Below are 12764 nucleotides of genomic sequence, written 5' to 3' on the forward strand. Positions count from 1 at the left end.
TACAAATAGTAGTATTAGGTACAAGTATTCTTTCTATTCATCTAATATTTCTTGCCTTGAAGTTTGGCCTAGTCCATGAACGAGAAAAAACACAAACGGATTGAAGCACAGCCATGTACTCAACACAAGGTTTTTCTAATAAATCTGTCACAGGCAGGGCCCCCTGACCCTTACACTCAATGGAGCCCACAGGGCCCAAAAATTGATGAATAGAGTTTGACCACTGTTCTTCCAATCAGTGAGTGGTCCCAGGGAGGAAACCCATACCTATTTAATTAACGTGGTTTTCCCCATGACCAGTTTACACTTTCTGTAATTTGCCCTGCTAATATTCAGGTAGAAAGTGAGCTGCTTATAATACATAAAATTTTATAAGGGCTGTATAACATGACTGTATTCTGGTGACGCTGAGTTCACACCAGCGTTCGGCACTCCGTATTAGGTTTCCGTCTTCTGTCAACAGAAGACGGAAACCTGTCATGCAGAGTCCAGCTGTGAGAACCGATGAGCGTTTTATGCTCTCCGCGGCGAAACCGTTTTTTTTAAACCGAACACAGAGTACTGCATGTCCAACTCTGTGTCCGGTTAAAAAAAAAAAAACAGTTTTGCCGCGGAGAGCATAAAACGCTACCCGGTGCTCACGGCCGGACACTTGAATGTGTCATTTGAATGGGTTTGAAAGATGCCGGCAGGTTTCCGTCTCCTGCCCTGTTTTGTGCAGGAAACAGAAACCTGCAGAACGGAGTCCCAGGCGGAGATGTGAATGAGCCCTTAAATGGAATAGTTCAGGAGGTGCCAGTACTTGCTAGCCCTACTGTGGATCCTGTGAACTGAAATTGCAGCTAGTGATATATGAGGCTGTAAGCTTAGAACTATCGCAGCGATAGGTACCGAGCAATTCTGAAGCGAAGAACACATTTCTCAGCTGAAATACCGCCATGTCAATGAGCCTTTAGTCTGAGAGGAAAACAGAACTCACCAGGGTGGTGATCAGGATGTAGGTCTTCTACTGCTATCTGAACCACTTCCGCTAGCTCCTGTCCTGACATCATTTATAAAACGTCCTTTGCTGCAACTCAGCAAGCAGATCCTGGCTGTTCTGTTAGAAAAGAATACAAAAAGTTTAAATACTTTATCTCATCTACAATAAAACAAAATAAGATGTAGCAAATCATCACAATTAAACCTCCCACTATAGCCACAATATTATTTGCATGTCAAAAATTATATATCTTACATTAAAACATATCATCACAATCATGGAGAGAATTGAAAAGGCAGATGATTTTCCGCTATTGTGGATGACAATGTCTAAACAATACAATAGATTTAAAGGGATTCTACCATTAAAATCAAACCTTTTCTCGTTGACACGTAGGAATATCCTTAAAAAAGGCTATTCTTCTCTTTCCTTTAGATGTCTTCTCCGTGCCGCCGTTCAGTATAAATCCCGGTTTTCGTCGGTATGCAATAACTCTCCAGTGCCGCTTCCATCTTCTTCAGGAAAGCCTCTTCACGCATCTTCTTCTGGTGCGGGCGGTCAAATTTCTAGGCTTCAGGCCTAGGGCAGAGCCGATTGCGTATGCTCACAGGCCACAAGAAAAATGGACACTTACACAGTAAGTAAACGGCCATTTTCTTGTGGCCTGTGAGCATGCGCAATCGGCTCTGCCCGAGGCCTAAGAAGTTTGACCGCCCACGCCAGAAGAAGACGTGTGAAGAGGCCGTTCCTGAAGAAGATGGAGGCGGCACTGGAGAGTTCTCTCACAGCATTGTGGACGCCCCCAGTGCTGTTTGAGCACTGAGGCCCGCCCCCAGTGCTGCGAGAGAACTCATTGGCACACCGACAAAAACCAGGATTTATACCAAACGGCGGCACAGAGAAGAGATCTAAGGGTAGGAGAAGAATAGCATTTCTTAAGGCTATTCCTACGTGTCAACGAGAAAAAATTTGATTGGTAGAATCCCTGTAAACAATCTTTGCATCACCCTGCGCAAAGATACAATGATGCTATAAAAAATAATACAATTAACATTTTGGTAGTACTTGGTATGAGAAATCTGGGAATAAGAAGCACGTATTTTTCTGCAGTGCGTGGATGAGATTTTCTAGAATTCCATCCATTATGCAGGGATTGTAAAACACTGTGGGGTTTTTTAGCAGTGTTTCTACCCTATGAGGCCCCAACTTAACATTGCAAAGGTTGAAATCTGAGCAATCACGCAATAATTGACAAGACAGTTTGTGCTGCAGGTTTGCTTTGCAGTATGTGGATGAGATTTGTAAATTCCATCCACTATACTACTATTGCACTTAGCAGCAGCTAACCCTCTTTAAAGAGGACCTTTCATGGTTTGGGAACAGGCAGTTCTATATACTGCTGGAAAGCCGACAGTATGCTGAATTCAGCGCACTGTCGGCTTTCCCGATCTGTGCCCCGGATGAAGAGCTATCGGTCCAGTTACCATAGCTCTTTACAGCCAGAAGGGCGTTTCTGACAGTCAGTCAGGAACGTCCTTCTTCACAGCAGCGCCTATCGCACTGTACAGTGTGAGCGGGGAGGAACGCCCCCTCTCCCTCTGCTCACAGTGCTCATCCATAGAGCAGTATTATCAGGATGGGAGGGGACGTAACTCCCTGCTCACACTGTACAGCACGATAAGCGCTGCTTTGAAGAAGGACGTAGCTGGCTGACTGTCAGGAACGCCCTTCTTACTGTAAAGAGCTATGGTACTGGGACCAAAATCTCTTTACCCGGGGCACAGATAGGAAAAGCCGACAGTGCGCTGAATTCAGCGCACTGTCGGCTTTCCAGCAGTATATAGAACTGCCTGTGCCCCAAAACATGAAAGGTCCTCTTTAAGTACTCATTGCATACCTACAATACACTTAAACAGTGTTTTAGTGTATTTTAGAGGTCAATGATATTCAATCGAATGCATCAGGCAGAACTGTGGAGGAAATTTAAAAAAAAAAAAAAACATAATAAAATGACAAATAAAGTCCAAAATAAAATACATAAAATGATAAAAATTAAAAAAAAAAAAGGTAATAAAATAAGTCATTATAATTACATTCAATATATACTGCATTTTGATTGGATGCGAGCAGGTTTGGATAAAGCCTAAGTACCACAAGTGAAGCAATTCACTGTTTATAGTTTACACATGTGTTCAAGACACAAGTAGGAGACCTTTACTTCATAGTATTACGTTACTATGAAGAAGTACCATCAAATGCAATTAGGGAGAAAAAAAAGTGTGCTTTGTCTATATCACTGCTGTGCGTATAAGTATTAGGTGCTTTATAGTTACATGCCATGTCAAGAATCTGAAAAGAAAACACAAATTCCAGTCCAATCTGTTATTGGCAACAGTAAGTGCATCGCTTCCAGTACACAGAATTCAGCCGCCTTATGCTGGCAATAAGAAGAAACTGGCAATGAGAGATAACGCAAAAGTACGGCAAGAACTGGCTCTGATGTTTAATGCAAAGTTCCTCTTCTTGAAGAGAGAGATTACCAGCGTTCTGCTAGGGTGCACTCACTGACTCAACTCCTGAACAGATGTCTAGCACACGAAACGGAGCGCCAAATCATGAGCCAAGGGGATTTTTTTTTCAAGGGCTGAACCTCAAATGACTGTAATGTTTCTATCACAACGATGGCTTTGTTTCTTCAATAATGCACACATTAGCTACATAAAATGGTACAATCTGTTATTTTCCACAGACCCCAAAATAGGAAAGTCTAAAAACAGTCTTCTGATATGAGACAACAAAAAGGAATTTAAATCTCTGAATATCAATCAGAACAAGGAAGAACTAATGCAACTTCAGGTGGGTGTTCGCCCCTAAGGACAGCTGAATGGAGTCAATCAAATGATGAAGAGTAAAAGCTGCCATGATGAACTAGATAAACATCTGGTTACAGTCACATAAGGCGGGGTTCTTACAGGGCTTTTTCTTTGCGCTTTAAAGGGATTCAATCAGTAAAACTGCATTTTTCCTCGCTAACACGTAGGAATAGCCTTAAGAAAGGCTATTCTTCTCCTACCTTTAGAAGTCTTCTCCACGCCGCTGTTCCATAGATATCCCAGTTTTCATCAGTATGCAAATAAGTTTTCTTGTAGCAATGGGGGTGGTCCCCAGCTCTCAAACAGCACTGGGGGTGTTCCTAGTGCTGCGAAAAGACTCTCCAGCGACAGCCTCTTCTTCCTCTGGAACACTCTCTACACGATGTGTTCTTCAGATGGCTTCTTCTGGCTTTAAATGGGACATATGCACAGTATGCGGTCACAAGAAAATGGCCACGGGTATGACAGAGCCGGCTGCGCATGCGTCCCATTTACAGCCAGAAGAAGCCATCCAAAGAACAGGTCGCGGAGAAGGCGTTCCAAAGGAAGAAGAGGCCGTCGCTGGAGAGTTTTTTCGCAGCACTGGGGACCGCCTCCAGTGCTGTGAGAAAACGCATTTGCATAATGATGAAAACCGGGATTTCTACAGAACAGCGGCGCGGAGAAGACATCTAAAGGTAGGAGAAGAATAGCCTTTCTTAAGGCTATTCCTACGTGTTAGCGAGAAAAAAAATGCAGTTTTAGTGATTGAATCCCAGTAATGGCCTTTGTAAACATAGTTGAAAATAACGCACTTGGTTTTTTGGGAAACGTATGTGCAGCAGCTGAAAAAATATTCTATATGGCTTGCTACTCTACTTCTATACCAATGGAGTTCAGGACACAGCATAGCTTAGCTGTGCTACACTGTTTCTGTCATTCACAGAAGTAGCATAGAGCAACACTGCCCAGCTCTGCCTGGCCCATGGGGGCCCGGACTTGGGAGAATTTAGTCCCCTATTGGTAGTGATTTGCTCAGAAGGAAATAGCCCTTTAACAAGCAACTTTATAGATGGTAACTTCTTCCACTGTACAGTCATGGCCAAAAGTTTTGAGAATGACACAAATATTTTATTTTCACATGATCTGCTGCCCTCTGGTTTTTATGTGTGTTTGTCAGATGTTTTTATCACATACAGAAATATAATTGCAATCATATTATGAGTAACAAAAGCTTATATTGACAGTTAGAATGAGTTAATGCAGCAAGTCAATATTTGCAGTGTTGACCCTTCTTCTTCAGGACCTCTGCAATTCTCCCTGGCATGCTCTCAATCAACTTCTGGACCAAATCCTGACTGATAGCAGTCCATTCTTGCACAACCAATGCTTGCATTTTGTCAGAATTTGTAGGTTTTTGTTTGTCCACTCGTCTCTTGATGATTGACCACAAGTTCTCAATGGGATTAAGATCTGGAGAGTTTCCAGGCCATGGACCCAAAATCTCTATGTTTTGTTCCCTGAGCCATTTAGTTATCACCTTTGCTTTATGGCAAGGTGCTCCATCATGCTGGAAAAAGCATTGTTGATCGCCAAATTGCTCTTGGAAGGTTGGGAGAAGTTGATCTTGGAGGACATTCTGGTACCATTCTTTATCCATGGCTGTGATTTTAGGCAAGACTGTGAGAGAGCCGATTCCCTTGGCTGAGAAGCAATCCCATACATGAATGGTTTCAGGATGCTTTACAGTTGGCATGAGACAAGACAGGTGGTAGCGCTCACCTCGTCTTCTCCGAATAAGCTGTTTTCCAGATGTCCCAAACAATCGAAAAGGGGATTCATCAGAGAAAATGACTTTACCCCAGTCCTCAGCAGTCCACTCCCTGTACCTTTTGCAGAATATCAGTCTGTCCCTGATGTTTTTTCTGGAGAGAAGTGGCTTCTTCGCTGCCCTCCTTGAGACCAGGCCTTGCTCCAAGAGTCTCCGCCTCAGTGCGTGCAGATGCACTCACACCTGCCTGCTGCCATTCCTGAGAAAGCTCTGCACTGCTGGTAGCCTGATCCCGCAGCTGAAACACTTTTAAGAGATGGTCCTGGTGCTTGATGGTCTTTCTTTGGCGCCTTGGAGCCTTTTTGCCAACAATGGAACCTCTCTCCTTGAAGTTCTTGATGATGCGATAGATTGTTGACTGAGGTGCAATCTTTCTAGCTGCAATACTCTTCCCTGTTAGGCCATTTTTGTGCAGTGCAATGATGACTGCACATGTTTCTTTAGAGATAACCATGGTTAACAGAAGAGAAACAATGATGCCAAGCACCAGCCTCCTTTTAAAGTGTCCAGTGGTGTCATTCTTACTTAATCATGACAGATTGATCTCCAGCCCTGTCCTCATCAACACCCACACCTGTGTTAATGGAGCAATCACTGAAACAATGTTAGCTGGTCCTTTTAAGGCAGGGCTGCAATGATGTCTCCGCCTCATGTGTTTTGGAAGATAAAGTTCATTTTCTAGGGAAATATTGACTTTGCAAGTAATTGCTGTTAAGCTGGTCACTCTTTATAACATTCTGGAGTATATGCAAATTGCCATTAGAACAACTGAAGCAGTAGACTTTGTAAAAATTAATATTTGTATCATTCTCAGAACTTTTGGCCATGACTGTACATATATATCTGTTAGTTTTAACCCAATTTACCCATACAGCCATTCTAGCTGCATAGTATGTGATAAAGCATATTACAATTCCAAGAGAATAAACCATGTCTGTCCATATAAATATCAGGCCGCTGAAGTCAGGGCCTATTTTGGGTGGAGTTACCAACATGATTAATTATTTTTAGTTATGTTATACCATTTAAATTAATTAGATGCATAGTTTGTAGCGTATTTCATAGTCATTCAATCACTGGCTTTTTATTCATTTAGATTAGATTTTTACCGCTTGTGACTGATCATGGCTGCCAGCCATTTATAAAGGAGTCAGATTTGGAGTTGGGCTGTATAAAAATAGAGTAGTCTGACTTGGTAGTCTGGCCTACCAACTCCACAGCCAAGATAAATATAGAAGCTCATGGAAGTAACCTTTAGGCTCATCTATATACATGGCTGGTTGATTTTTTTTTTTTCCCACACCGATGCACATGGGTTACAAATTTTTACATGCTGTTTTGGAATTTGCATGCAGTAAATACTGTATATACTTGAGTATAAGCTGACTTTTTCAGCACATTTGTCATGTTGAAAAAGCTCTCCTCGGCTTATACACGAGTCAGGGTCCACAGAGCACAGAAAAATGGAAGGACCTGGAAGGGGGAGGTCCTTTAGTGCTACTGCTCTGTGATTGGCTTGTCATGAGGTCATGTGACTGTGAGGTCATCAAAGGTCCTGTAGCCTCTGGTATGTAACATCTGCAGATAAGGTTCAGTCTAAATCCTAGTAGCTCCGCCCACACCAGAGTCCGATCACATGGTCATGACGTCATCAGAGGTCCTTTAGCACACTAGGATTTAGCATCTACCCTGCAGATGAGTGGCCAGGATTCATTGTGTCTTATGGAAGATGTCTGTTGTATGGAGGAGAGGAAGCTACAGTAAAGTGACACACAGGGACTTTCCTTTAGTTACTCTGCCTATTAATGTCAGGCATTTGGGGTTATTAATTTAGTTTCAGTAACTCCATGTGCTACACATTAATAACAGTTAACCCCATCATGTCCCTCATATTAACCCCTGTGTGCCCCATATAAGGGTTACTTATATGTGAGACACATGAGGGTACTAATGAAGGATCTTAATTATGAAGATACCTAATTATTACCTCCATATGTTCCACATATCAGTAACTCTTATGTGAGGCACACAGGGGGTTAATGTGAGGGACATGATGGGGTTAACGGTTATTACTATGAGGCACATGGTGTTACTAAGCTGTAGTGCACATGACCAGACTTTTTATCTGCAATGGTGCATTGGCTTACTTCGGGTTTTGGGCTGAGCATACAACGCATGCTTCACTGACCATCCTTATTATATTCCTACAGGAGTGAACAGCGCATATGTGGAATTTGTATCACATTGGACACAGAGGCAGCTGCGTACTCATTGAAGAGGGCGACGAGAAGAACTAATCTACATCAATGTATGATGAAAACTAAAATCAAAAAAATTCTCGTGGCGGTAAGGTGTTATTAAAAAAAAAAAAAAAAAAAAAAAGGGCCAAATTCATCAGGGGCACAGTAGTAATTAAATGTTATTAAGCTGAGTTTTCATGAAAAGTTGAATTATCTGCAGGGTCTGGGCTGCCTGTTCTATGATATCCTTCATGAATGGTACCCTAGCATTTTTTCAGCTCATATTAGCTCCATTATGGCTGCTGTACATTTTACATTTATGTCTCAAGCTGTGAACATGTACAATAACAAGCAGTCTGCCTTTCTCTCCAATCCCTTACTACTACTGGTTTATTGGCATGTAATTCTGTCAGAAGTAACTGTAAAACAGCAAACAAATAGCTGAGAATAGCCCAAAAGAAACACAACATACTGTAGGAGACCCAAGAACAATGAACTCCAAATATATGGCATGAAGCAGCTAAAAAGATAAGTGGAATATGAGCACAATAACTAAATCTTACTTACTGTATATGACTAATATCCCATCAGCAATAACACAAACAACTAGACAGGATAAGTATTTAGAAGGTGTAAACTATCCTTACATTACATTACAGAGAGTTCCACTCTGTGCCTGAAGTATAAAGGTAGGGAAAGCAGTTTGCAGACATAAAATGACTGAGAAAAACAACCCCTACCCTCTGCATTCACTATGTGAAAAGAAAACAGACCTCCACCTTTGGTACTCCCTTCTTAAGCCTAATGTATCTATGGACAGACCTTCCCTAGTAACAGGGAATAAACAGCATATTACTTAGAAGGGAGACACCTAGTGACAGTATCTTTAGAAAGGGTTTTCAGGCACAAAATAATTTTTTATTAAGTATATTACATTTTGGTGTAGAATCACATGCTGTTTAAATTGAAACTAAGTTGACTGAAAAGTTAGAGAACATTTAAGGCTGAGGTCACATAGTAGAAAAGCTACATTTCTTGTTGCTAATTTTTCTGGGGTTTTTTTGTTTTGTTTTTTGAGCCAATAGCAGAAGGGAAAAGTATAAATGCTTCCTCTATATTTCCCATTGAACTAGAAGCCACTCTCTTACCTTTGGTTTAAAAGAAACCAACAAATTCTACAACAAAAAAACAGCCTTTCCACAACGTGGGGTCTCAGCCTTAGCATTTTGTATTTAGTGATAGGTCTTCTAATGCCTGCATGCAATTATTTGTAAAATAATAGCAATGTGAGAACATGAGCTTACGTTTTCAGTTACCTGTTTAAAATAAGAGATTATTCATGCTGCAGGGCTTCATGGCTGGTGTGCTAGCCATGTTTTTTTTCCCTTTTTAACAGCCGTCATACAACCCCATTGTAAATATAGGATCTATTCACACAGCTATTGTTTTAACAGTCCATGTGACTGATCAGTGGAAAAATAGAGCATACTATTTCCCAGGCCGTTTTCATAGATCCTTCAATAGGTAAAATCTTATAACTGGTTAATTCTATGGTGTACACTTAGCCGTGAAAAAGTAATTTTTTTTCACAACAAAGTGCATAACAGGGTCATGTGAATAAGCGCTAATACAGAATCCAGCTCTAGTGTTACATTCAATAGAGCAGAAAGTTTTTCATCCCAATTACATCAAAGGATCACAAGCTCTGTAATTCTACATAATGTCATCAATGTACCATTCCAAAGATGACATTTTTGACTTATAAATCAGTTTATTATTGCTACCCCCACATGCCACATGATCCTACAAACTTAATATGGTGCCAAAGATATAAGTTCATTATACTTGAAACTGATGAAAGGGGTGATTATTGTTGTGATTATTGTCTGGAACTGAGAAATCTTATGAAGTAACAAGGCAGGAGCATCTGCTAATGATTGCAGAGTGATAACAGGTGTCCCAAGTACCCCCACCATGGCACAATGCTACTTAAGTCACTGAGCTTGCTCAAGAGAATGTAGACCTTTGAAATTCCCTTGACTTACTCAATGGAGCTGTATTTATCGGACATTGTCCAGATACCACTCACACAGTGCTGCTTAACTGAAAACAGACACAGAGACGGAATCTTTTTTTGTTTTTATTTTATTCCACATTGGGGATTAATTTAAAAAAATACTGCTATAATAAATGTAACAAGTAATAGATTTCACTAAAGCTGTCATATAAATCAACAGACATCAAAAGCTTTGTGGAAAGTCTGAGTTTGTTATGCATCTCTTCGGTACAAAAAGCTTAAAATACACAAATTAACCCCTTTGGCTGAGCTTACAAGGCAGTCAAGTGTTCAGATTTAATTTATCACTCTCATCTACTAAACGGTCCAAAATCTCCTCCCTCATCTTTTTCTACCAACTTACCCATGCTCTCCGTTCTGCCAATGCCCAGAGACTAATATCTTCTACAATCAAAACCTCCCACTCCTGTATCCAAGGTCCCCTCTTCTGTTCAACCCTGCCCTCTACATTAACCCACAGAACATGATGCTTTCATAAGCCTAACCCAAGTACTTTGGATTTGTAGATACAAAGACACCAGCTAGACACATATAGGAAATGAAACTTAAATGGGTTGGCCACTTTCAGACCAATATTCAGAGACAAATGTTATGGTTTGAATAATAAAAAGTTGTACAATTTTTCAATAGACTTTCTGTATCAATTCCTCACAGTTTTCTAGATCTCTGCTTGTTGTCATTCATTCTGTTACTTCTAGTGGATAAAAGTCTGGTCATGTGATTTACAGTCCATGGTCATGTGATGAGCACACAGGTGATGCTCGTTATAATCACAGCATAATAACCAGACATCTGCCTGGTAACGAGCTTTGCACCTGTGCACACCTGTGTGCTCATCACATGACCATGGTCAGACCTTTATCCACTAGAAGTAACAGAATGAATGACAGTAAGCAGAGATCGAGAAAACTGTGAGGAATTGATACAGAATATATTTAAAAAAAAATTGTAAAACTTTTTATTACACAAACAATAACAGTCGGCTCTGCCCGAGACCTAGAAGTTTGACCGCCAGCGCCAGAAGAAGACACCTGAAGAGGTCGTTCCTGAAGAAGATGGAGGCGGCACTGGAGAGTTCTTTTGCAACATTGGTGACGCCCACAGTGCTGTTTGAGCGCTAGGGACCGCCCCCAGTGCTGCGAGAGAACTCAATTGTATACTGAAGAATACCGGCATTTCTACCGAACGGCAGCAAGGAGAAGACATCTAAAGGTAGGAAAAGAATAGCCTATGTGTTAGTGAGAAAATTTTTTATTTTAATTGTAGAATCCATGTAACCATATAATATATGGTGCCACTGAGTTCCCCAGGGTGAGAATTCTATATTAGGACATATAAATGTGGTTACCCCTCTATATAGAACTTTAAAACTTTACATTTTTAAGCTTTAGTTACTAAATTTGAAAGCGTTAACACTGTAACAGCAAACAACACCATTTTTAAGGCCCTCATGCAATGTGACTATAGCAGGAAAAGGTTAAATTCACATGAAGTTTTTGTCAGGTAGAAAAAAAAAATCAGCTTCAAGGTTCTGAAGCAGTATTTGAAGACTTTTCTGAAGTAGTTTATGTTAAGTGTTTTCTCACCTAGTATACAGGGTTCTGTTTCCTAAAACTTTTAGGATACTTTTTAGGGTAGGTTCGCACACAGGAATCTGTCGCAGATTTGATGGCAGATGCCACCCCGAATCTGCCTCCTATATTCTTCAATGGGAGAGAGACATCGCAGAAGGGCGTGGAAAAAGAAAAAATCAGTGTCCTGTTCCATCTACCTGTGGATTCTGCAGCTTCAGAAACGCTGCAGATTAGGTCCATTCATCTGCAACGGATAGCCTGCATCGGCATTCCATCTCAAGAATCCAGGAATTTCTCTTAATTTTCAGCCATGTGATCCTACCCTATGAATTTTTTGTTTTGTTGTTTGTTTAAAGAGTGATGCATAGGATTGCATGCACACAGGTTTGGTAACACAGGGTTGCAAGAACGCTGCACTGGCTGTATTAAAGAATGCACAGATGCAGCATTAGGCCTGAGCGAGGTTGCAGCTATTAAGGATGTGGTTGATGGTCCTAGTCTTAAATGCTGATGTCAAGCTACAGGTAATGTTTGCTGACACATGTTGAAGAATAACATAAGCATCCTCACTGCTTATTAAATGCAGAACAATTTTCTATAAATGGATTGAACACACACAGCAGATGTTCTCTTTATATCACGCTGTGAAATGAAGCAAATCAAGTGGTCTAATACCTTGCAGAAAAACACACGTGAGGTTTCACCTGCCAGCATGAACAGCTAATAGAACATATCAACAAAGAATAAACCAAGCTAAATGTTTTATGGATCATTATTCCAAAAAGAGAAAGGGAAAAAAAATTCCTTCAGTTAACAAAATGATAAATATCCTCAAAAGGAATAGGAACCCGAACGGGTTGAAATAATGCACAGAAAGATTGAGAGTGCTCTTCACATTTCCTATGCTAAATATGGAATGAGACAGCACTTTAAACCAGTCTATTAGGAGGCAGGGAGATTTTAGGCAGAAAATGAATGGAACTGCACTGTGCATCCATATTTTTGATTTTTCCCTATGTTTTGGACAGAGTAAATCTAAAATGATACATCACAAATGAAATTGATATTTGGTATGGACAGAGTCCACGCCTCTTTGATCAGACAACCAAATCAGGCTAATTTTTAATTTAGTTTTTCAATTGCAGAATGACTTTTCCTTCACATCCCACCATTGTATAGATATAGAGTGAAGGCATGAGTGAGTATCT

The 12764-nt window shown here is 40.7% G+C and overlaps 1 protein-coding gene across 1 annotated transcript in view; it reads right to left on the reverse strand.

The window, feature by feature from the left end:
- BANP (BTG3 associated nuclear protein) overlaps window positions 1-12764 on the reverse strand; it is a 361989-nt gene that overhangs the window by 320709 nt on the left and 28516 nt on the right. The window contains exon 2 of the mRNA XM_075282162.1: window positions 980-1099. Within this exon, the coding sequence (XP_075138263.1) occupies window positions 980-1052 (73 nt within the window). The 5' untranslated portion in view covers window positions 1053-1099. The remainder of the gene's footprint in view (window positions 1-979; window positions 1100-12764) is intronic.

Source organism: Leptodactylus fuscus, chromosome 7 (assembly GCF_031893055.1).
Source record: "Leptodactylus fuscus isolate aLepFus1 chromosome 7, aLepFus1.hap2, whole genome shotgun sequence".
Lineage (NCBI taxonomy): Eukaryota > Metazoa > Chordata > Amphibia > Anura > Leptodactylidae > Leptodactylus > Leptodactylus fuscus.